Here is a 26400-nt window from a genome sequence, read left to right as displayed (position 1 = left end):
TAGAGTTGGAAGAGACCACAAGGGCCATCGAGTCCAACCCCCTGCCAAGCAGGAAACACCATCAGAGCACTCCTAACATATGGTTGTCAAGCCTCTGCTTAAAGACCTCCAAAGAAGGAGACTCCACCACACTTACATCATAGGAGCCGACACAACACAAAACACTGTTGCTGTATGTAGGTTTTATTTGTTTTTTATCTTATATTTTGGAAAGGCACACCCAGTTTTTATCCTTTGAATTTTTGCCCCCCCCCCCAAGAGAGTGGGGCCCTAAGCTACAGCTTGTTTAGCTAATACTAAATCTGGCACTGCTCCACTGTAATACTGAGGCAGCTGGGTAGCTTAGGAAGTGCAGAGCAGGCTAACGCAGGGGACTCAGTGGCCCTATGGCTGCCTCTCAGCCCCTGGTGCCTGAAACAGATGCTTCATTCTGCCTAAGGGCAGAGCTGGCCCTACTGCCACCTGTGGGCGTCGTAAGAGCTGGTGTTCAATAATCTTTTTCATAGGTGCACCCAGGGATTTTACCATTGGGTGACCCAGGGGGACAAAGCCCTGGATTTTTTTGTGCCAAAACCCAGGTGTCTCTTCCACTAGGGTCGCCATACATCCGGAATTTCCAGGACATATCCGAAACGCTGCAATCAGCAGCAGTCTCCAGACAGAAATCAGCAAAAAAAGTCCAGGAAATTTGGATGTCGGCAGTGCCATTTTTGCATAAAAATACCTCAAAAGCTCAACAACCTTTCTGTCCGGATTCTCACTGTTTGAAATATGGCAGCCCTACCTTCCATTCACTTGTCTTTGCTTACAGGCAATGGATGTAGCATGGAGTGGGGGGTGCTATTGGGGTGGCTGCCCCAGGCGCAAAATTGTTACAGGGTGCAAAATTTCAAAACTTGGTTCTGCCTCAATACAGCTGCATGCTTCTGTTGCTGGGCTCTGTTGAAAATGGCTTCTCCATGTAAACCAGGCAGTGACCTCTCGAGACAACAAGAAAGACTCTTCTTATCTCTGTAGCGGCAATCTCTTGGGTGACACAGAGGCCGTTAGGCAGTTGAATGTGCATGCGCACTGTGTCCCCTTCCCTCCCTCCCATGCACCCCTCCACATGGTCCCTGGAGTTGGCAACCCACCCTATGCCTCTTGTTATGTACTGAGTTGAGTAGGATCCAAAATGCAGCAGTCTGATTTGTCCTAGAACAATGCGGCAGTATGATTGGTCTGCAAGAGCCACCCAATCCAGCTCCAGGTGGAAGTGAATCTGCAACCTGATTGGCCTACAGGAGAATCCCGGAATTAGCCAATCACGTGCGGCCCATTGTGTAAATAATGTACATAAAGCAGATATTTTGGGGGAACTTTCATTCCTCACTACTATGAGCTGAATAAAGAGCATGAAATCCACAGTCGACTCCGAGTATATTTCACCTCTGCTTACAACTCACCCTGGTGCACAGCAGCAGTGATAATTAAACCACATACACCCACCAATTTAATCCACCCAGCAGTCCTTGTTTTAGTTTTCATATGAACATTAGCTCTTCCTAACATATTCCAGGTGGAGGAAGCCCAAACAAAATACTGCACTCAGAAAAACTTTTTGGCACTCTGTAGCTCAGAGGAAGTCTTGATAGGCCGAGTTTGTTTTCTCCCTCCAAAAAGTGGATTCAGCATATGCAGTTGCAACAATGAGCAAATTCATGCTTATTTGGAAACATTTATGCAAAATTTGCAAAAATTAAATGAAAATATGGTGCTAATTTGTGTCATGGGACCATACCTAGTAACCCCCTTGCAGCTGATCTTCTCATGAAGTGGTTGCCTGTGACTATCTCAATTTACGACATCTTTGTGAGACCTCTTTATCATCAATAACATGGCTTGAAAAGGAACAAATAAGGTTCTCTCTTGGGAGATAGATCAACTATTAAGTCAATAATTGAAAGGCTCTTGTCATTTAATTGCACCTCAAAATTTGCCCTCTGGCACAGATGCCTCGCCTCACCTCACAAAGGCCTGTCTGCAAAGTATCAACAGTCCAAGCCAAGCCCCGAAAAATCCAATCAGCCCTCCTAATGCAAAAAGTCAAAGGTGTCCCTGCAAGATGCAACCAAGAAAAATGGGCTTTTCTGGTCCATGGTGTAGTTTCCAAGGTGCAACAGCAGGACCGTGTGTTGTTTTCATCAAAAAAGATTGCTACCATAGCCATCCCTCTAGAATTGGACGGTGCCAAGACTTGTCTTCCCACTATTTACAGCCAGAATTACGCACACACAGTCACAGACAACTTGAATTTCATGCAGCGATTATGGCTTCCTGAGAATACTCACTTTTGCAAAAACAAAGCACATCACCATCCAGTTCTGAATATCTCCCATAAAAAATGAAATGTCCTTCATGCCAATTTTGGGTGGGAAAGAGCTTTTGTGAACGTGGCCTTGCTCTCATTGGGAACTTTCTTGCTATATTCTGAGCCATCCTCCAACAGATGCCAATTTAAGCGACTTTTATTTAGTGCTGTGGCTACTACATAATCAGTCCTCTTTTCTTCAACATTATGCTACTCAGTCCATACATGCCAGAGCTGCTATGATGCCCCTTCACCCTCTCTCCCCCCTCGCCTGTTTCTCTGTTGCTAATGAACTGCAAACAATGGTGTTCCTTGACTTCACCCATTGCCCTGCCCTATGAACGTGCAATTTAAATAGCAGCTCTAATGATGCTCCCAGCATCTCTAGTTCCACTGACAAGGACCACCAGTGACAGGGGTCAGGGTGGCCTTTGCACCTTCAATATTTTCCACTTAACCCCTTCTCTGCTGCAGGGGTCTATGTGCGCTCTCCACAGCTCCCTAGAACAAATAAGTATTTAAATTTGTTTTAATTATGGATTGGAACACCGTACATTTCTGACACAGCCCCATCTGGCTCCCTGGGCTAACTGAACCACCAGGTAAGGCTGCATAGTTCGCTGCCTGCCTAATATGAAGAAATGTGGCTTTCTAGTTTGCCATTTTCCTCTTTTCAATAAAGAAAGAATAGTAAATAAAAAAATGAGGCTTTCCTGTATTGACCCTGCTCTAGTTATTGAAGCTACGAGAAAAGGCTGTGCATCTAATTTCTGGACCAGAAACCACCCTCCAAGAGCACCTCCAACTTCTAAGGACTTACCCCGTTTATTGTCCTCCATCCAGCCCATCACTGCTTCCAGACACTCACTGGCCCAACACCTTGACAGCCACTCCCAGCTGAGATGGAAAGGGGAGACATAGCTGTGCATCAACAGCACAAGGAGTTTCCTAGGAGCCAGCAAGGAGCATGGGTAAAGTCTACTCTTACCATGGATGCATTCCCAGAAATCTCAGGCACAGCCTCAGCTCATTAGCCTAGTTATGGGCCAAGCCAAATATAGGGGCATTTGCCAGTTCTTTAAAACCCAAATGTGGGTGATTTAGGCTCCTACTTTGACCTTGCAATTCCACCTTCCCACTCCCATTCTCAACACTTAGCTGAGGAAACCTGTGAACCTGCCTGAGCTGCACCAAGTATTCCAAGAACTGAAAATGCTGCTTTCTGGGCATTGGATCCAGGAGTTTTGGGGAGTGCAAAATCTCAGTCACAAAGGAAGGCCCTGCTTTTCTTCAGAGAGCACTTCAGATGTTGTGAAAGAGCTTGTACTACCAGTTAAAAAAGAAAGGAGGGAAAACTAGCGAGCAAAGCAGACTTCAGATTTCCAGAGGAGGCGAGAGCAGTCCCACACAAAGCTTTGCAGCTTGGAGCAAGAGTGAGTGTGGGCACATTGCAGCTTCTGGCTGGGTCACATTTGTAACATCTGGCTGTGAATGCTGGAAGCAGCCGCCAATTCGCTCCAAACAACAGCAGTCAGCAGCATACGTGGAGCTGGAGCCAATCTGCACATTCCAAAGAAACTTGCCTGAAAAACACTCAGAATGGGAGGAAGAATGTTGGGGGGGGGGACTAAGGGGCGGGTGGTGCTGTTAAAAGTCGCAATTGGTGTACCTGGCTTCAATTTAAGTGGGGAAAAGGGGACAGAATAAAACAAAAGAACATCTGCAGCTGCCAAAACTCACAAAAATAACAGAAATGAAAAGTTCAGCATTGTAGAATGTGGGGGAAGAGTTCCAGCTGTAGAGAGAATGTGAGGCTGCAATGAAAGTGGATTGGAAGAAAGAGAAATGGGGGGTTAAACTTTGGTGCATGAAGGGCAAGGTCTTTGCAAGGGAGCCAGTGAGCAAATCAAGGAGAAGAAACTGCTAAGCACCTGAATGCCTGAAAGAGGTAGGCCCCATCTGCAGTTTGCATTTAAAGCCGTATCATAAAGGTAAAGGGACCCCTGACCATTAGGTCCAGTCGTGACCGACTCTGGGGTTGCGGCGCTCATCTCGCTTTACTGGCAGAGGGAGCCGGTGTACAGCTTCCGGGTCACGTGGCCAGCAGGACTAAGCCGCTTCTGGCGAACCAGAGCAGCGCACGGAAACACCGTTTACCTTCCCGCCGGAACGGTACCTATTTATCTACTTGCAGTTGACGTGCTTTCAAACTGCTAGGTTGGCAGGAGCAGGGACCGAGCAATGGGAGCTCACCCCGTCATGGGGATTCAAACTGCCGACCTTCTGATCGGCAAGTCCTAGGCTCTGTGGTTTAACCCACAGCGCCACCCACGTCCCTAAGCAGTATCATACCACTTTTAAAAAATCATGGCTTCCCCCAAAGAATCCTGGGGACTGTAGTTTGGTAAGGGTGCTAAGAGTTGTTCGGTAGGATTGCCGTATTTCAAAAAGTAAAAACCAGGACACCCTGAAAGTTGTTGAGTTTTTTTTTTAGGAAAACCCGAAAGTTGTCAAACTTTTTAAAGACAAAAACGTGCCGCCTTTTGGAAATTCCCCCAGACATCAATTCCGCCTTTGAAATCTGGGTAATGTCTGGGAAAATCTGGACGTATGGCAGCCCTATTGTTAGGTAACTCCTATTCTCAGAGTAGTTCAACAATCAATCCCTCCTCCCATGGAACTTTGGGAATTGCATCCCAACATTTCTCTGATGAAAATAAGGACACCTGATAGAAAGAGGGACATTCCAGGGTCAAATCAGAAACCAGGATGGCTTCTGTAATTCTGGGACTGTCCCTGGAAAATTGGAATACTTGGAGGGTATGGAATTGTAGCTCTGTGCAGGGAACAGAGTACCCTCCTAGCACCCTCAACAAACTGCGGTTCCTAAGATGCTTTTGGGAAAGCAATGACTGTGGTACAATAGCACTTTAAATGTTCACCTGCCACAATTTAAATTCTGAAAGAAGACTGGAGTCTTCTCTACCGGTTTTAACTCTGCTCTCTTTGTGGGCTCTTAATAAGCTGCAATGATTATGCAGCTTATTTCTGTTTGCGGAAAGACTGACCTGCTGTAAGGGGCTCTTGAAAAGTGACTAGTCTGAAGGCATTTGATACAATTCTGTTTGTGAAGCTAAGCAGGTCTGGGACTGGCCAGACCCTGGATGGAAGACCACTGGGCATCACCCTGCACACTCAAGTTTTGAGAAGAGAAGGGCGTAAAGAAACACACCACCTTGCAGTGCTTGAGCCAAGTTGGCTAACCTGTGGCCTTCCAGATATTCTTGGAGTAGAACTGCGACCATCCCTGACCAATGTCCATGCCTGTTGGGGCTCATGGGAGTTGAATCCAACAACAATTGAATGGTCCCAGGTTAGCCACCCTGCTGTAAGCAAACCTGATGGCAAGCGGCAAAGCAAGCCATGAGATGATACAGTATACAGTATGCACATGTGGAATAAACTTGTTATCCAGGCAACTTTATAAGAAATGTCAGTGAAGACTTCAAATAGGAGCACACGATTGGGGCAAATAGTGTTTCCTGAGCAACAGGAGATGCCAGGCACTGGCAGCAACACCAGGCATTACAAAATCAAGAGGGTGGTGTGATGGAGAAACAATGACTCCTGCTTGCTCTTGAACCAGTATGTTCTCCCTGCAAGTCTGCGTCCTTGTGATTTTTTTTTATCTAGGGCTGTATGCACAGCATAACATTTAAAGCACATGACTTCCCCCAAGGGAAACATGGGTTTGTTAAGGGTGCTGAGAATTTTAGCTCTGTGAAGAGAATTGTAGCTCTATTCCTAGGATTATGGGGGGGGGGGTGTTGCATGCTGTAAATAATGGGTCGGCAATCTAAGGCCCATGGGCAGGATCAGGTCCAATTGCCTTTTGGATCCGGCCCGCGGATGGTCCGGGAATCGCCATGTGGATGGCCAGTGTGCGAGCATTCTTTCCCTCTCCCTCCCACGGCGGTGGCGGCTCCTCCTCCCTCCCTCCTCCTGGCTTCTCCCTGCCCTGCCTAGAGGAGTAAGGGGGCTGGGCTTTGTTAGTGCCAGCAGCAGCAGTGCTTGAGTGGTTGCCATTTTAAGCAGCCCCTCTCCGGAGCCCTTTCGTGTGCCACTCATCGTCCCTCCGCCACCACTGCCAGCCCCTGCCACTCGCAAGACAGGTAAGCAGCCACTGGGTCTCGTGCATCATCCCCCCCCCAATATAGTCCGGCACCCCACAAGGACTAAGGAACAGTGGAGTGGCCCTCTGCTGAAAAGGTTTGCTGACCCCTGATGTAAATGTATGGTGTGTATGCAACCTAAAATCTTACGAACAACTGAACTCCAGATACCCCCATCATTTAATGGGGTAGTGTCGGGGGGATGGGGGCACGGGCAGTTGCCCTGGTTGCCAAAAATTGTCAGGGGCACAAAACTTCAACACCCAGTGCTGTCTCAATACAGCTACATGTTTCCTTTGCTGGGTTCCGTTGAAAATGGTTTCTTCATGAGAACCAGGAAGTGACATCTCCAGACAACGGAATGACTCTTATTTTCTTATCTCTGCAGCTATGATCTCCTGGGTGACGCGAATGCCATTAGGCAGTTGAATGTGCATGCATACTCTGTCAGTTACCTCCCTCCCACCTCACCCCCTTTGTGCAGCCTGAGGCGCTGGCCACCCACACTACGCCACTGCCACCATTCCCCTCCCCCATACACTCCCCCATTTTCCTATTCCTGCATGGCATTGGCAACCTTTGATTTCAGATCCTGTGCTGGGGATATTTTTCTCTTTTCGGTTTGCCATCAGTTACATGCTCCCCTGATGAGGTCTGCAGGCAGCTGGTCCAGATTTCTTTCCTGCACCACATGACCAGTCTAGGCTGCTATTTCCTCCTGGATACCAGTTTGACTGCAATTCTGAAGCTCATGCCTCCCCCTCCTCCTTGTAACAGTGTTATCTATTGAAAAATATTTAAAAGGTTGACCCACAAAGCAGAGGGTGGTTCCCACAGTGGACCTGAGGAGCTTATTTGAGTTTTCTTTCCTCAACTTCCTTTCACAGGAGTCACATGCCAGCATGCATTCCTCTAGCATTAATGCTTCCTTTGGGACTCAGATCTTACAGAAATATGAGAACAGAGCCTGCATGTGGCAGACATTCTGGGGAAGCCAGCTGTGAGTTTGCTCTATGTGCATGGAAAGATGGAGCTGCAAAAAAAAAAAAAAAAGGGGGGGGGGAGAAATTGAGAACTTGCAGTCCTTCATAGGATACAGCTGATGCAGAAATGTCCCCGAAACAAATTTTGCATGTTGGTTTTGAGGAAGCAAGGTTTTGCTATTTCCTAGCAGTATATGCTCACCCTCTGTTTTGTTAAGGGCTCAGTTAGTCAATCAGCACCCAAACACGCAGCAACAATTGGGTAAGAATGGAAAGACTGGCATAGCACTTTCAGCTTCGGTGCCTGCCAAAAAGAGCAAATCTCTTAAGATTATCAAACATAGAAATCTTGCTATTGTTAGGAACATTGAAAATGTTTAAGCTCTACAGAGAGGTCCATATGTTCATTGCTCTTAGTTCTCCCAATCTACACATTTCATGGATGAGCATGTTGTTCCAATATGTTGACTGCAAATCTTTTTGAGGAATGTGTTTTCCCCTCTGCCGGTTGTTAGAACAGGTACAAATTTATGCACGTACAAGTCTTAACTCTTCCTGGAATCAAAGCAGAGTATGTTTTTATACATAGTGTTAAACGTATTTGTGTAAAACGGATGACTTTGCCATACTCACTTTAAAGAAATTACCATCATGGCCTCTCTTACTTTTTCCCAGAGTATGCAATCCACTTCATCAGATGTATTGTCATCCTGAGTTGTGGAGGGGAGATGTAAACAGTGAAGCCAAAACAAAGCAAAATGTAGAGGTCTGTGTTATCAACTACCATTTTTGGTGAATGGCCACTGTTCATAAGGTAATTGTCACCATCTGTGCTTTTATTTCCTTCTCTACCCTTCGGTGGACTCCTGGGTAAGTGAAGCCACAGAACTCCCACACTGGCTGCAATTTTAAATACAGGTAAAACTAATTCATGAAGGACCTCACTTCTAAAAGAATGACTTCGTTTAACTCCAGCATCTTTGCAAAGGGGGATGAGGCACAACTCCCTCTTATCTCTGTTATTCCTAGGCCCTTTTCTATAATCTCTTGCATGTGGCAAGATATGAAGGTATTATAACCAGTGACTAATAATAATAATAATAATAATAATAATTTATTATTTGTATCCCGCCCATCTGGCTGGGTTTCCCCAGCCACTCTGGGCGGCTCCCAACAAAGTATTAAAATACACTAAGATATCACACATTAAAAACCTTAAGAATTGATAATTCAGCTTTGTGCTGATGAAGTGTTTCCCATACTATTTGGAATTAGTACCCAAGGTGCTGGAAGCACCTCCTTGGAACGTATTTTGGACTATAAACTTAATTGGGCCAAATCTGAAGGATTCAGAATGGATATGGATACATCAGTTCACTGGGTAACACTGCTGACATTGGTTTCATTCACAAAATCATATTGCAGCTCCTAAAGGGAAGCAAACTTACCCAGATTTCAGAAACATAATTTATTCGGGAACCTTGGCTGGATAAAGGCAAACTGGCATTAATTCAGAAGAAGAAATGGTTTTTGGCAACTAGTGAAAAGAAAGTGTTTTTGGCTAGTGTGATCCCTTGAATATGGCTGTGTGTTCATATGTCACAGTAAACCACCAGGTAATAGTTTCTGTGAAACCCCTGTGATTGCTCGCCCTTTGCTCCTTCCCAGTAGTGGACGGGAGAAACCAACCATAATCCTTGGCTTAGCCTTACATCAGAATCAGGGACCAACTTGTTCTTGGGTTACTAAAATAAGCATTGTGGTATGTTGCTCTCGGGGGGCAGGCAGGGTCTGTACCTTCACAGTAAACCACCAACCATTGCTTACCATGTTGGGTGAATGCTGCCAATATCTTATGCTTCAAATAAAGTATGTTTCCTGCAAATAAAATGAAAATTGTTTAGTATTGGTAATCATTACTGCTACTATTTTTGAATTCTAAGTAGGAAAAAAAAACACCTTAGAGCGGTATTCCTGTTGCAGAATACTGCAGGGATAGCACGGGTCACCTGTGGATCGTGTGGAGGAGAGGCTGGTGGGCGAGGATTCTGGGATGATGCCCCGCGGTCCTGGCCCCCTGCTCTCGGGGAGAAGGGCGGCGTCGCTCCGAGGAGGAAGGGCGGAAGACAGTTCTCCAAGGGCGGGAGCGAGAGAGGGAAATGTCGCCGAGGAGCACAACGCGAGCCTCCTGGGGAGGAGGGCGACGCGTTCCTGGGAGCCTGGATCTGCTCCCCCGGCCGCTCGCCTCGCCTCCCGGGTGGAAGGCGGGGCGGGAACTTTTGACAACTCACTGGACTCAACTTTTAACACCTTTTATTTTATTTTTTTTACCACACAACCCGCCTTCAGGATTTAGCTGTGGGAAATACATCTTTCCCAGGGACGCCTCACTATGGCACGTCAGCGGGGGGAAAAGAGAGAGAGAGAGAGAGAGAGAGAGGCCACGCGCGAGGGCCACCTCCACGCTCGCGCGAGGGACGAGGAAGCGCCGCCCCTCCCCCCCCGCCAACGGCCGCTGCCCCGCCTGCGCGCGCACCCCGCCTCTCGAGTGTGTGGGGGGGGCAGGAGCCCCGCGGCGAAGCCACGCCCCCCTCGCCCCTCTGGAGTGGCGGGCGGGAAGCCGGCGGTGACGCGTACGCGCTCGCTCCCGACGAGGGACGGAGGGAGGCCTGCGTGGCAGCTTGGGGACGGACGCAGGGCTGAGAGAGAGAGAGAGAAGAGGCGGGCAGGCGGGGGCGCGCGTGTGCGTGTGCGCGCGCGGCGGTCGGTCGGTCGGTCGGGTGGCGAGCGGGTCGAAGTTGCGTCCGGGCGCCTCTGACTGACTGACTGACTGACTCGAGCGCCTGAGGGGCGAGAGCGCGAGGCTCTGCGGCTCCCCCCGCCCCCCCCACCCGAGCGAGAGCGGGCAGGGGAGGGGGCTGCTGTGGCGGCGCGGAGCCCCGCCGGCAGGGAAGGCGCCTCCCTGGCGGAAGCAGCCGTCAGCAGGTAAGCGATGGCGGGGGCGGCGACCTGCCGAGAGGCCTCTTCACCTGGGCGGGCGGGCGGGGGGGGGCGAGGGAGCGCAGAGCAGACCCCCCCTGGCTCCCCTCAGCCTCGCCTCGGACTCGGGACACGCCCCTCCCCCCGCCCGCGACCCCCACAGGTCACCCCTCCCCCGTGGCATTTCTGGAAGGGGGTCGCTTTCGCCCGCTCATCCCCCCCCCGCGCAGCATTAAAAGCACCTCCAGCACCTTATAACTCCCTGCCCACCCCCCGGTACTCTTATTTCTGTTTTTAGGAATGGCTCCCTTTTTAAATGCCTCAGGTGCGCTGGCCTCTTAGAAGGTCTCCCTCAACCACGACGACCGACCGACCTGTTGGATTCGCGGGATCAGCGCTCATTTTCACCTGGGGAGGCGCGCCCCCACCCCGCCCCCTGCCCTGCCCTTCCCAGCTGAACTTCCTCCCACGGCGGCTGCTCTTCTCGTGGTGGGTGGCCGCAGGGATCCTCTCCAGGTGTCGTGGGTCAGGGGCACGAGTGGGCACAGGGCGCACTAGGGATCGTCTGGTGGGGTCGCTTGTGCCACCCTTGAGGAGGTGCCTCTGGCCCCAGGGGATTGCCCTGGTCACTTCTGTGATGCAGGTGAACTTGTCGGCATGCAGCTGAATGCCGTGCTGGTGAGAGGTGACCTGGTGCCATTACTTTTTAATGTGTCTGTTTTGCTTGGTTTTTAAAAACATCCCAACAGTTTGCAGTGTGTTTTCTGATGCAGAATCCGCTTGGGCCTCTCCAGTACAGTTCTGCTGTCGTCTCATTATCTGACAGGTTCCTCTTCATTCCTGCTATCAAAGGAAAAATTAGAGGCAGGCTTTGGGGATCCTGTCCAAGAATCCTGCCCAGTGTCTTTTCTGAGCCTTGATTTATGTCTGTAAGGCAGAAATTTGTTTGTCAGTGCACACATACCCATCATCCACATTCATTTCTGGGAGTTGCTCTTGGTATGGATAGAAAATTGTTTTCATAGAGCCATAGAATTGTAGAGTTGGAAGGGACCACAGGGAACATCTAGTCCAACCCCCTAGAAATTCAGGAATCTTTTGCTCAACGTGGGGCTCGAACTCACAACTCTGAGATTAAAAGCATAGAGTATCCCTTCACTTCCTACTTGAAGAGCCTCATGTGGCCTTGAGGGGAAGAGCACAGGCTGTGCATACAGAAGGTCCCCAGTTCTTTCCCTGGCAACTTAAATTCAAAGGATCTTAGGTAGGAGTGCAGAAAAAAACTTGGGATTGCTGCTTCGTTTCAGAGTAGACAACACAAAATCAACCATCTGATTCTGTACACCATAGTCACATACATTCAAATATGTGAACATATGGGGCTGTGTGAACAATCAAGGGTTATAAATAAATATCTAGTTGTGTAAGTGTTCATGATTTAAGACTGTTAATAGGAAAAACGTTTTTAATAAAAAGTATTTCACAGCAATGCAAACTTGAGATCTGGCGCCTGGCTAATTTCTAACACTGACTACATCAGAGTGTTTATCTGAATGGAAACCCAGGTTAAGGAGGTCATAAATTTGAGAGAGCTTATCAAATGGAAAGTCCCATTGTTGTCTTTCATTCTTTGGTCAACATAGCTAAAGTAAGAAGTTCCTGAAACAAACATTTCCCTCCTCATACAGTTTTGGTATAATCTGAGTTTACTCATGTATTCAGTAAGAATTTTTTCTGGAACTGTGCATGGTTGAAATTTTTGCTAAAAATAGGGTTCTTTGTGTGGTTTAGTATCAGATTGCAAATTTTAATGTTAGAATTGGTGCTGGTGCTGCCTCCTCTGCCCAAAGGCATAACATAGAACAGTTGTTCTCATATAGCTTCTTTTTGCAGGGAATTCAGCCTGTTCTCTCCCTTGCATGTTCTGTTCTCTTTGGGAGTAGCCTAGACTTGTGTGTGTGTGTTTTGTCGCTTTGCACACACTAACAAGGTGCATGATATCTCCCCGGATCTCCCTGCCTACTCACAAAGCAGATGAGGGGGATCCTGGGCTGCTGCAGCCCACACACAGGAAGATGATGTGACTGCAAGGAACTCTGCACCTGATCAGCCCTCATTCTTCCTGGCATTGGTTCTCCTTGTACTAGTGGGCAGAGTGATGAACTGTCCAGGTAGGCAGAAGCATCTTCAAAAGGCCTTAAACCTCCTTAAAAGTGTATTATAAGAAACTAGAAGAGATACTGTCCGAACCAATGAAAACAGTTATGAATGGAATTTTAAAAGAAGGAAGAATACTAAAGTCTTGGAAAGAAGCATTTATCACTCTGATCCCCAACAAGGAATGCACCCAATATCAATCAAAAACTGAACCTCTTGGGCTTGTTGATCAGAAGGTCGGTGATTCGAATCCCCATGACGGGGTGAGCTCCCGTTGCTCGGTCCCTGCTCCTGCCTATTTAGCAGTTCGAAAGCACGTCAAAGTGCAAGTAGATAAATAGGTACCACTCCGGCAGGAAGGTAAACGGTATTTCCATGTGCTGCTCTGGTTTCCCCCGAAGTGGCTTAGTCATGCTGGCCACATGACCCAGAAAACTGTCTGCGGACAAATGCCGGCTCCCTCAACCTGTAAAGCGAGATGAGTGCCACAACCCCAGAGTTGTCTGCAACTTATTTAACTGTTAGGGGTCCTTTACCTTTATCGCTATTAAATAACGATTACAAAATATTTGCTGATATCCTAGCCAACAGATTAAAAAGAGTACTGAATGAAATTATATATAAGGATCAAGTGGGCTTTCTACCAGGCAGATACATGTGCAATAATATGAGAAATATAATAGATATATTAGAATATTTGGAAGTAAGAACAGAAAAAAAGATATCTTGATGCTGGTAGATGCCGAGAAGGCCTTTGATAACATCTCTTGGAGATTTATGAAAAAAACTATAGAAGCCACAGGACTCAGAGAAAATTTCAGCAGGCGTATCGAGGCGATATACAGAAATCAGAGAGCCAATTTGATATTAAATAATGAGATAACAGAAGAATTTAAGATAAGTAAAGGGACCAGGCAAGGCTGCCCCCTCTCATCTTTATTGTTCATTATGGTACTAGAACTAGCGATTGCAATAAGGAAAGATCAAGACATAAAAGGTGGGGAAGATATCGCACGCGATAAAGGCATTTGCGGATGACCTGATATTAACCACTGAAAATCCAGAGGAAAGCGTACAAAAATAATAGAAAAGATCCTCGAATTTGGAAAAGTGGCAGGATTTAAGTTAAATAAAAATAAGACCAACATGCTAGCAAAGAATATGTCTATACAAGAAAAAGAAGAATTACAGAAGAGCTCAGGACTAATGATAGTAAATAAGACTAAATACTTGGGAATCTGGCTGACGAATAAAAATAGCAATCTATTTGAGGATAATTATATAAAAATATTGAAATTAAAAGAGATCTGGAGATTTGGAACAGGTTAAAATTATTATTCTGTGGTAGGATATCAGTAGTGAAAATGAATGTGCTTCCCAAAAGGATGTTTTTATTTCAAATGATACCAATAATTGGAGGGGTAAGATGCTTTAAATCATGGCAAAGAGATATATCAAGATTCATTTGGCAGTACAAAAAGCCAAGAATTAAACATAAATTATTAATAGATAAGAAAAATAGAGGTGGATTGGCACCACTTGATTTAAATTTGTATTATGATTTGGTCTGTCTAAATTGGTTAAAAGAATGGATGATACTGCAAAATGCAGATTTATTGGATTTAGAAGGGTTTGACAACCGTTATGCGTGGCATGGAAAGTCCACAGAGGATTTCTTAATCATATTGTAAGAAAGTTGATATATAGAGTCTGAAAAGTACAAAGAATTATTAGAACCTAAAATGCTCTGGTGGCTTTGACCTTTGGAGGCAATAGCAGTGAAAAGAAAAAAATACGGAATCAAATTGGGCACATAAATCTGCTAGAAGAAAAAGATAACAAATTGAAATTGAAAAAATATGAGGAAGTAAAACATCACCTAACAGGGTGGATTCAGTACTACCAATTAAGTGAAGTGTTCAGAGCAGATAACAAAAAAGGTTTTGCAAGAGAAATTACAATATTGGGACAAAGAATTATTACAAAATAAGACAGGTAATCTCTAAAATGTATGAAACTTTACTAGAGTGGGAGGTGAAGGATGAATGATTAAATGGGCAATGGACATAGGCAAACCTATTTAATTATCATCATGGGGAAGATTATGGAAAGAGAATTGGAGATTTACAGCTTGTGAGGCTGGGTGGGATTGAGTGTGGGTATGTATGAATATTTTTAGGGATTGTATGAAATGTATGTTTGTATATTCGTAATATGTATGTATTAATGTTGAATTATTTTAATAATTTTTTTTTGAGATTTACAGCTTGTGAGGTGATAAAGGAAAATTTGTTAAAGATGTTTTATAGATGGTATTTAACACCAAGCAAAATATTTAAAATGTATAAACAAAATCTAAATTGTGTTGGAGTTGCAATCAAGCATCGGGGATGCTCCTACATATGTGGTGGACCTGTGATAAAATCAAGAGCTTCTGGGATTTGGTATATGAAGAGTTGAAGAAAATACATGAACAAACTTTTGTAAAAAAAAACCAGAAGCTTTTCTATTGGGAATATTAGATTCAGATATTGCCAGGGAAAACACAAAAATATTCCTGTATTCAATATTGGTGGCGAGAATCCTAGTTTCCGAAAACTGGAAAAACTAGTCAGACTAACAAAAATGAATGACAAGAAAAATTATTTGATTACCTTGAGCTGGCTAGAATGACAGGGGTCAGTCTAAACAAAAATTTCAAAAAGAATGGGGAAAATATAGAGATGATCTTAAAAAGCTGTGCCCTCAAATTAATACCGGGACTTGTTTTGATTAACTTTTGCAAAACAAATTAAGGTATAAAAGTCTAAAATAGAAAGAAAAGTAGGGAAAACGGAATGAGAAGGAAACAGTTTATTAAATATGAAAGTAGACCTGCGTTGAGGACGAAGGAAGTCAATTAGAAGAAAACAAGAAGTGAAATATGGTTATATGTTTGTTTAGTATTTGTATCTATATTCATACTTGTATTTGTATTCTCTTTTTAGGGTGTGTTTTTTTAGTGTTGTGAGTGTTTGTGTTGCAACAACAACATAAACAGCATTAAAAGGCCAGAACAGCATTAAACTGCTGGTGATGTTTATTTCCTCAAGTTTCTAAGGAGTCAGGCTAGTTGCCCTGAAACTTCATTATCCAGAAGGCAAAACTTGTGAATCTGTACAGTGAATTCCTTAGAATATGTGACACATACAATGCTTCACTTTTCTCAGAATAACCTATATAGTTTAGCTGCAGTCACTGAACTCTTTTACCCAAGGAATAAGAGGGTTATGGCTTGTAGCCCAAATACCTTAAAACAGGAAATAATGATGTGCTTTGTTGCAGTTTCTGGACTTATTATCATATAGAGCAGAGGTTTCCAAACTGTCGCGACACATTAGTGTGTCATTTGCAGTGTATAGGTGTGTCACGTGAATGTTCCCCACACTTCTCTCAGGGCTGGAAAAAGCAGTTAGCTTAATCTCCGGTTTGCTAGTAAAACTGAATTACTGTGTCGCGAAATGTTGATGCATGTCTAAAAAGTTTGTCACCAACATGAGAAATTTGGGATGCTCTGATATAGAGCATAGCTCTTTTGGAAGGAAAGTAAAAAAGCAACAATTAGAGAGAAGTAAACTTCATTTGATTGCTAATTGCCCAAATAGGAATTGGGACAATAACTGTAAATAACTGTAATTTATGTTGCTTCTATAGAATGGCATTTGTGGACACTGCAAAGTAGAAGAGAGAAAGTACAATGAAAACAACATATTCCCTCAGAAAAATGTAGGCTTACAAAAATAATTGGTTACTTTCCCTCCCAACATTTATAATTTATTTGGTGCGAACAGTGTGACTAATGCAGGGATTCCCAAACTTGGGTGTTTGTTGGTAGCTGTTTTTCGATTACAACTCCCATCATCCCTAGCTAGCAGGACCAGTGGTCAGGGCTGATGGGAATTGTAGTCCAAGAACAGCTGGAGGGCCACGTTTGGGAATCCCTGGGATAAAAAGCAAAATTGTGGACTGTAACATGCAGCTAACACTGAGCAAAGAAGCTGTTAGCATTTTAAAGAAACACAGCCTGGGGCAAGAGCTCTAACTTTGTCCTCTTCCCAGCAGCAGAATAAACATTTTTATTTTCCTGGGCATTTCAACTGCAGGTGGCTGCTGTGCTCAACCAGGGGCGGTGGTATTTTGTACTGGGGGTTGGGACTATTTTTTGGATGAGCAGTTTTAGTATTTTATTGCCTTTTTTGTTTTATTGTAAATAGCTTTGGAGTGCCTCTGAATGTATGAAATGATATATAAATTAGCTAACTAGCTCATTTAGTAATATTACTTCAGTTAGCTTTTAATCTTTATTATGAGATGTATTCTACATGAAACGCTTGCCATTAATATGGAAGGTTCTGAACAAGAAGAAATTGCGACGACCATTTCGCACAGGGGTTCTGTTCCCAGCCTCTGTGCGAAGGCGATGGCAGAAGGCAAATAAGGGCACCCCAGCCTGCCTTGCCCTGCCCTGTTCTGCTCTCTTCTGGGTCCAAAAGAACCTGTGCGTTGGCGATCGCTCATCAGTTGAATGCACCTCAGACTATACATTAATCATTGGGTTGGAATTGCTGATTTTACTATGTTTTTATATATGTTAAGGGTGGCTAGGGAAACCAAGCCAGGTAGGTAGGGAATAATAATAATAATAATAATAATAATAATAATAATAATAATAATAATAATAATAATAATAATAATAATACAAATAAACAAAAAAGATAGTCTCCACATTTGCATATGAATATATTTCAGTTGCTCCTATCACTAAATTTGCTACTTATAATATAGAAGGGAAATAATTGATCGGAAGCCTCACCTGGATGCTACCAGAGCTGAGAATCCTGCTGTTACAACCTAGGGGTAGTGCTAAATAATGTTGATTAAAAATGGGCTCTGGATAGCCGTTTCACAGTGTCTTCCCACTTGAAATGGTGTAAATAAGTTCCTAGTGCTTAAGATTGCCTAAAGCAGCATTATTGTAAGGTTTTGCCAGATTTTCAGGCTTCATAAGATGAAGTAGACTTTTTAACATTTTGACAAAATGCTTAGTGAAAGGTAGTCAGAATATTCCAAAGATCAAATGCCTGCTTAATGGATTTCTCCTATAGGCCTAATAGCTGAACGTAAGACTTTATTTTCCCTTTGTGTGCAGAGTAAATCAACCTTGTAGAGTAGTTCTCTTCTTCTCATAAAGACTAAGTATCTTTTTACATACATTGTTTTTAAATTCAAGAGAACAAAAGTCAAAAGACATTGCCCATTATTGTCTTCCTGTAAGGTGTATGGTATCTTAGTTCAATATTCAGGCAGATCATAAGACATCATTGTTATTTACAGCTCGCCTCATTTGAAGCCTCTGACTCTACAAAGACTGCAACCTCCAAAATTGCCTCTATCCCTTTGAGTATTGTTCATGTTGATGTGTTCTCTGAGTGAGCTAAATTTTTGGTGTTAGCACACAGTGATAATTTAGCACTTTAAAAGTGTATACCAATATTTTAAAAATGGTGTAAGCATCAGTATCATCATTTAGTGCAGAGGTTTTCAACCTTTTTGAGCCCACGGCTCCCTTGACCAACTCCATTCTTTGTGGGGCTCAGGAGCCCAGTTAGGTCCCCCCTTGCCTGCCGAACTGGCAGCCCCTCACGCTTTTTCGAACACCCTCCCTTGTGGAGTGTTCCCTCAGCCTCCTCTCCCCTCCCCTCTCCCTGAGAGTCCTCTAGGCAGTTGCTGCCCCGGTCTCTGAGCTGTCCCCCCTCTGCCCCAAAGAGCGATGCCTCTTCACACTGCCCCACAGGGGCTGGGGAAGCACCCCCTGGCCAGCCAAAGGTGCACCATTCGCCTGGGGAGCTTGTAGCCAGGGCTGCTGCAACAAACAGCTGTGCAAGCCTTGGGGAGGCAGAGATAGAGGAGGGCATCAGAGGAGGGAGGGAAGGAAGGAAGGAAGGAAGGAAACAGGGACAGAGGCCAGGGTTGCCCAAGGCACCCCGATCATCCTTCAAGGCACCCCAGGGGGCCACGACACACTGGTTGAAAACCACTCATTTAATGAAGTAGAGATAATATACCCAATTGGAGTCATTCAGTAAAGGGCACTTTTTAATAAAAGTGGGACCATTTCTGTTATGTTTAATGTGCCTATTTGAGTTTCCTATGCAAGTTCCAGAAGCACCTCATCATAAGAGTGTTCTTGCTTCAGTTCTTTGCCGTGGGAACTGGGGGATTTACATTACGTTTTGTGTTTTGGTTTTTTGTAATTAAAAATACTCTCTCCAGTTTCCTGATATGATGGACAATGATTTATTGTTGTTCCTCAACCTTCCAAATAGTAATAAAGCTGTGACATCCGTTTTAAATGTTACTCTTTCTTACATACACTAACAAAAATGTTTCCAAATTTTTGTGTGCTAAAATGTCTTATTGAAATGACTTGAGCTGACTTGCATGTGGAATCTGAAGGAGTCTTCCTAGTTGTTTCCCTCAGATGGATTTCATGTGGGGAACAAGCATCTTTTCAAAGCTGCAGGCCTTTTTCTCTCTCCCCTGGTGGGCAGTTGTGCTGATTTGGGCCACAGAAATTGTGCTAGCAAATACTGTCTGCAATACTTGGATCACTTCCTGCAGAATTGCCCCAAACTGCTCAGTTTGAGGCTTCCCAGCCTCCTATTATAGGAGATCATCTGGCTGTGTTGCCTCATAAAATTTTTAGATAAACCATAGAGGTGCATAGTAGAATGCGAGACATAGAACTTAATATTTTTGAGTAAAATGCTTCTGACTCAAAAGGCTGAGCACATTGCTTTATAGATCCTTCTTTAAAGAGCAGATTTAGAAGTGCAGATAACTTTGCTTAATATTGATTTTGACACATTGCCCAGAGCTGCTTTGAAATAGTAATTCTCCCCTGGAATTCAACTAGTGTCCCTGCAGCGACTCTCTTGTAAGAGCGTGTATTTAATGTTTCCCCCTCTACATTTTTAAAAGCAATAAACTTCTTAGAATTTTTTATACTTTATCAAAATAAACATGATGATATTCTATTCTTGCTTTTACACAACAAAGTCAGGGAGCCTAGAGAATTCTTTAATAATAGCAAGTTCTTTCCTCACTCATAATTACCTCTGCTGTAGAGACTCAAAGGAAACAAATGTAATATTCTTGTCATAAAAGTGGAGCCTTTTGCACTGTTCAGCATTTTGACACTGAACGAAATCCCATAGTTAGAAAAACGTATATATTTTGAAGTTGAAGGCAATAGAGACTCTCAGTGCCTAAATTTTAGACCAGTTGTTAGAACCATATTAATTCATGACTGAATGGTTTTCTTTAATGGAACAACTGTGAACTGTTAAAAGAGTTCATAAACTGGCCACTTTACCAGAACTGTGAAATGTGGAAAGCATTTCCCTATTGGTTATTTAAAAATAATGCTGGGAAGGGCAGGATGGCTGCTTCTTTCTCTCTTGGAGTGGGGGCACACGTCTTGTATCTTTCTCCTGTTGAACTCTTTATTTGAAATAAAGAAAACGCCATGGTTTAGTGCCCTCTTATTGCAGAGATGAAGGATAAATTGATAGGCTCCGTGAACTCTTGCCCTAGTCTAGAATGCTCTTGGAACAGGTGCTGGCCCACACCCTCTCAAAGGGCTCGCAGCCTTTCCATTTTGAAGAGTGGTGTGATGTTTACTGTTCTCTAATTACTTTTGTTGCTTCATCTGTGAACTTTGAGAATTCTCTTTATTATTAAATGAGAAACGTCCTTCAGCCTTTTGAATGGACATGAAACTGAACCTGTACTCTTAAGTTGTTTGGGAGGGGATGGGTGCCAAGTAACTGGGATTGCTTTTTCAGACTGTGTGTTTGTATGCATTTGTAAAGTGACGTGCAGGGGACTGGAACCCGGGCATCTGCTTGTCAGTGTCTGCCTCTTGAGTCAGCAGTCTGCTCCTGGCTCAAGTGGGTGTAGGACAGCTCAAGTTCCAAATTTTCCCCTTTCCTATGAGCCAGCTGCTGGCCGTATTACTACTAGAGAGTGACTCTGAGCATGCTGTGAATTTGAATGTGTGCCAGGGAGGAGAGGAAATCTTTTTTAAAAAGGAAGATTTTTGGACTAATGGAATAGAATATGTGTGCTCACTGCAAGATTCCAAGGACTATTACACTTTTTGGTTTGCAAAATGTCAGAGCCAACTGGGGCAAGCTGGCTTGCAGAATAATTTGAAAAAAGATGGATGTTTTTGGTCTGCAAAATATATTTTCACTTGATTGCTTGTTCAGAAATCGTCAGTGTTCTTCAAGCTGTCCCTCCATAGAGATCTAGAGGCAACTCCTAGGCATGTCTGTGAGTTGGTTGAATGAGCTGCTGAAGGAACGGGCCTCTGATATCCATAAACAATTTTCACCTGAAGTACTTACTTCTGAGCAGCTAGGTATAAAGAGCATTGTGTAAGGGAAGGGGGCGGGAGTTAATAGATTTGTAATGTGATGCAGCTGTGCTTTCATCTTCTTGTCTTTCATCACCGTTGCCCTGATGCTGCAACACACATGAATTAATCTATACAAGGGCAGACTTGAATTTTCAGTCCAAAAATAGTGCCCTGAAATATCCCACTGTTTCCAGATAAGATCCATCTAGTCCAGCATCTTTCCCCCCCACAATGGAGGTCCACTAGTTACAACAGCCCTAATGCTCAGTTGTAAACTGTACATAGTCTGTAAACTTGTTCACCTTGGATACGTCCAATTTTTCTTTGAAATGCATCTAAGCCAGCCCATCAGCCCATCTTATGGGAAGAATTATATTAACTGCACTGTGTGAAGAACTATTTCCTTTTGTCTGTTTTGAATTTACTCCCATTGGGTGACCTTTCATTTTAAAGCTAGACTAGGGGGAGAGAAAATTCTCTGCTTTCACTTCCTCCATACCATGCATAATTTTACAACTATCATGCTGCTGTGAGTTGTCTTTTTTTGAAACTAAAACACCTCTGTAATTTAGGCTTGCATCATGTGGAAAGGGCTAAAACCCCTCTATGTTTTCATTTTTGAGATGACCACACCATACATTAAAGGCATTATGATACGGACAGTTTTATTTTCATTTTCCTAATAAAAATTATCATGTAATTTGCCCTTTTTCAGTGCTGCTGTACACATTCTCTCTCCTAGATAGTCACTGCCGATTCAGACTTCATCACTTTTAAGAGTGAAGTAGGATATTTTTGCTCTAATGTGCATCACATTATCTTTTCTTAAACTGAACCTCATCTGCCATTTTACTGCCCATTTGCTCCATTTGGAGAGATGCTTTTGGAACTCTTAACAGTCTGCTTGAATTTTCACTATTGCTGAGTAATTTGGTTTGATTGCAAAGTTGGCTACCACACCTGTCACCACTGGCTCTAATTGTGAACAAGTTACGTAGCATTGGTCTCAATGCTGATTCCTCAGGACCTCACTGTTAACTTTTCAAACAGTTGTTGGTATCCAGCATATTCCAAAGTGCAGTCTAGCAAAGAATTCCTCCAGTCTTCCTCTTTAGAGAAGTCCTCTTCAGCCTTCCTGTTTAACTCCTTTGCCATCCAACAATCTGACTGCCACACCAGCTGATTTCCTGCTTCCAAATTTTAACATATGTTTTTGTTGTTGGCAGTGATATTTTTAGCAGTGTGCTCCTCAAAGCCCACTTCCACAATAAATCCATGATATTCACATCCTTGTTAGCTGTTTGTTCTTCTCCACCCACTCTGCTCCCTTCCCAGTACAGTGGTACCTCAGGTTACAGACGCTTCAGGTTACAGACTCCGCTAACCCAGAAATAGTACCTCGGGTTAAGAACTTTGCTTCAGGATGAGAACAGAAATCACGCAGCGGCAACAGGAGGCCCCATTAGCTAAAGTGGTGCTTCAGATTAAGAACAGTTTCAAGTTAAGAACAGACCTCCGGAACGAATTATGTTCTTAACCCGAGGTACCACTGTATTGAAATTCTGCTTGAAGCTCCCTGGTACAGGGGCCCGTTGCTTTTGATTATGGAACTCTGAAAAGCTCCAGCCACTTCGTTAGCTGTGTATGAATATTATTTACATTATTGTCACTAAAAAAGAAAAAAGACCAGCCATGGTATCTCATTCTAGAAGTTCTGAGCTTTAGGGCACAATTAGTAAAACCCTGTTACTGCTTTTCAGTCTGATTTGTGGGAAACCTGCTCCTTGACAGAAACAAGGTAATTAGTTAGTCCCAGAGAATCCATGAAAAACTCTTGGCCTCCTAGTCTTTGATTTTCTCACTCAACAACCTGTGCTTAATCTTTGTTGCCAGAGAAGAAGAAGGTATCCCTGTGTGCAAGATCTTGGTGATGGAGTGTGTTTCGGGCTCCCAGTTAGGCCAGGCAGAGCTTACTATAGTAAAACATTTATGCAGAGTTCTTCATACATCAGAAATGAGTAGTGGATTCTTTTTCTTTCCTTTGCAGACTCTGTTTAATCAGTTTGGAAAATCTAAGCGATGACTTTTAGCTCTTAGAGGATTAAGAACCAGAGCTGCTTTTTGTGGCAAGTTGTATATATTAAAGTCAGCCTTACATTAGTAAATAAACTCTGTTACCATAATCATCGTACTTAGTGTAAGCGCTTCTTGGGTGAATATTAAAGATCTGTTAATCTTTATGGTATTTATAGGATAATTTTTTAACTCGCTTGAGCTTCTTACTGCTTTCACAGGTCAATTACTCCAATTAATAACATCTTGTCAGCTATAAGAACATTACCATCCAACAGTACAGTGCAGATTGTAATTTTTTTCCTGCTTGATTTGATTCTTCAGACTTTCTTCTCCCTTAGTGATTGAGGCTTGAGGTTTAATTCTTCTTATATGATGTCTTACTTCATAGCCTCTGTGAAGTCCCGCATATGGGATCTGCACTAATGTGAAGCTGACTACTTTTGAATATTCTAGAGCAGGCACCCCCAACCTGCGGCCCTCCAGATGTTTTGGCCCACAACTCCCATGATCCCTAGCTAACAGGACCAGTGGTCAGGCATGATGGGAATTGTAGTCCAAAACATCTGGAGGGCCGCAGGTTGGGGATGCCAGTTCTAGAGCTTTAACCAGTGAACTAGTACATGTCCCTCCCTCCCTCCCTCCCTCAGGAGGTGGTCGCTAGCATGTACAACTGACCTTCCGCGCTCAGTTCGCTTCTTGGCACCGCATTGGCAGTGGCTGGTAGAACATCCTTCATGACCGCATACCTTCTGTGACGTTGGTGTGCTGTTCTTTGTGAGCCTTCCAGTTTTTCTCAACTCTGGTTTGCATCCCTCATTTTATATCTATCGGTTTCAACTTCACTGGCTTTGTGCTGCAGCATAGCAGATCTCATTTGAAAACAGTGTTTGAAACTAACCAGGCGCCAGGCGCTTTTTGTGACTCAGGAGCACCCCCTGGCAGCCAAGTGATTTCCTGTCACAAGGTTTGCGACTGAAATCTCCACCACGGGAGGATGAGGGCAGTGGCCCTGACTGACCGCAAAAGCTGAAAAGTTGTTATAAGCTATTGAGCTTCTAGCATTCCCTTTGAACTCCTCATGAAGCCTTTGGATGCGCTGAAGAGGGAATCTTGCTCCATTGTGGTACTCTTTGCATAAGTAAACAAACAAGCTGCAACATTTTCACCTGGTTGTATGGATTGCTTCTCTCTTGGGGGCAGGAGGGGAGCTCAGGATGATATTAAATCACAAACTTTGTTATAAAAGTAGTATTTTTTAATAAGCGTTTCCTCCCCTTCAAGAAGTAAGAAAATGACAAGTTTTGCCCCTCGCTCTGTGTTTACCCTGCTGTCCAAGGAAGGTCTCCTGTAGGGCAGATAATTCCCGCCCCCTTTTAAATGTGTTCTGTGTGTGTGTGTGTGTGTGTGTGTGTGTGTGTGTGTGTGTGTTAGTGTGTTAGTACATGGGAATGTATCAGTTCTGTTGAGGACTAAGCCTTCCCTTGGTGTGTGTGTTAAAAGCTTACTGCACGCATAAAAGTAGGGATTTTAGTGCATGGTTTCTAAACCACCCATGCAGCCCCCCAGCCATGCATAGTGGCCCTCCAGAGACTTCCCAAAGCACCTTTTTTCTGCTGCCTGCCTTCAGTTGCAAGAACTGGTGTAGTAATTACCTGCCTGGCTACAGTGCGTGTCTGGTGGTCTGCATTCAGCTTGGTGGGCCATCAGTTGTGTAGGCCTGTAATATGTGCTTTTGTTAGTAGAGAATGAGGAAATGGTAGTTACTCCAGATTAATTTGCTCAAAATACAAAGGTATGGTTTGAGGTGCTCCTTTTATTTTTCATGCTTTCTTTTTGGAATGGTTAATTGCTTCCATTTTTCAAAAGGCCACAAAAGAAACTTGAAATAATCCAAGGGAATCAAAACAGCATTTCAGCAGGGGGCCGGTCCACTGTCCTTCAGACCTTGTGGGGGGCCGGGCTATATTTTTTGGGGGAAATGAACAAATTCCTATGCCCCACAAATAACCCAGAGATGGATTTTAAATAAAAGGACACATTCTACTCAAATAAAAACACCAGGCAGGCCCCACAAATAACCCAGAGGTGCATTTTAAATAAAAGCACACATTCTACTCATGTAAAAAGACGCTGATTCCCGTACTGTCCATGGGCCAGATTTAGAAGGTGATTGGGCCAGATCTGGCCCCCAGGCCTTAGTTTGCCTGCCCATGGTGTATATTATAGTACATTTCAAAATGGATCTTTTAGAGCTGGAAAAGATTCAGAAAAGGGCAACCAAAATGATTATGCAACTGGAACAACTCCCCATGAGTAAAGTTTACAACAATTGGGGATTTTTAGTTTAGAAAAATTATGCTGGGTGTGGTGTGAAGAAAGGGGATAGAGAGATGTTTCCTTCTCTCATAACTCTGGAATCTGAGGTCATTCAGTGAAATTGAACCACTTTGTGAGGTCCACCTGAAAAGTGGTGTGTAAATAAATAAAGTAAATTGAATATTGGAAGATTTAGGACAGACAAAAGGAAATACAACTTCATGCAGTGCATACTTAACCTTTTGGAATTTACTGCAGTAAAATGTAGTGATGGCCACTAACTTGAATGGTTTTAAAAAGGATTTAGCCATGAATTTGTCTATTGATGGCTGTTAATGATGTGTGTGTTTAAAAACTCTCCAGTATCTGAACTAGTCTGCCTCTGAACGCCAACTGCTGGGGGGCACAGGTGAGGAGAGCGCTATTCTCCCTCCTTGTGTCCTGCAAGTAGGCTTCCCCTAGGAATCTGGCTGGCCACTGTGGGAACAGAATGCTGGGCTAGGTGAGCCTTTGGCCTGATCCAGTAGGCCCGCTCTTATGCTCTTATGTACTGTAGGCTTAAGGCTGGTTGTGGATCAGCTAATACATGTTCCCCAGACCACAAACGCTGGTGTATCAGTATGGTCAGTGTTGCCATGTGCTGGGCATGGAATGGAAGAAATGAATAATCAAGAGGAGTTGCGTATTACTCAGTTACTGTGATAAAATAAAATGTATTCAGTTTTGGCTTATGGAACACTGCTGCTTCAGGGATGTTCACTGCTCCTGTGGCCTCTTTAAGTAATAAATGTACGTAGAAATGTGAGTAAAATAATTTATCTTGTGGGAGTGGAGTCTTCTGTGGGAATGCAATCTCAAACTGAAAATTGCAACTGAAAACTGTTTATAAAAATTACAAGATATATT

At 43.9% G+C, this 26400-nt stretch overlaps 1 protein-coding gene and 1 long non-coding RNA gene across 3 annotated transcripts in view; one reads left to right on the top strand and one right to left on the bottom strand.

Moving 5' to 3' along the window:
- Positions 1–1406: 1406 nt before the first annotated feature.
- Positions 1407–9550, bottom strand: LOC308579093. The gene is made up of 3 exons (XR_014004275.1): positions 9515–9550; positions 9333–9383; positions 1407–3933 (listed from the first exon to the last, which is right to left on the bottom strand). It is a non-coding gene; the product is annotated as an uncharacterized lncRNA (long non-coding RNA).
- Positions 9551–10282: 732 nt separating this feature from the next.
- Positions 10283–26400, top strand: part of NEK6 (NIMA related kinase 6) — a 96188-nt gene continuing 80070 nt past the window's right edge. Inside the window, exon 1 of one of the 2 annotated variants that reach the window (XM_081179833.1) lies at positions 10283–10490. Coding sequence is in view for 1 of the 2 variants with exons in the window: in XM_081179832.1 (XP_081035958.1) it covers positions 12643–12655 (13 nt within the window). In the remaining variant the exon portion in view is untranslated. Of the gene's footprint in view, positions 10491–12627; positions 12656–26400 lie in introns of those variants that run through there. The other variant, XM_081179832.1, reaches the window with a different exon arrangement.

Source organism: Podarcis bocagei (assembly GCF_964188305.1).
Source record: "Podarcis bocagei genome assembly, chromosome: Z".
In the NCBI taxonomy this organism is placed as follows: Eukaryota; Metazoa; Chordata; class Lepidosauria; order Squamata; family Lacertidae; genus Podarcis; species Podarcis bocagei.
The sequence above is the reverse complement of the archived record's forward strand: the minus strand, read 5'-3'. Positions and strand labels throughout refer to the sequence as shown.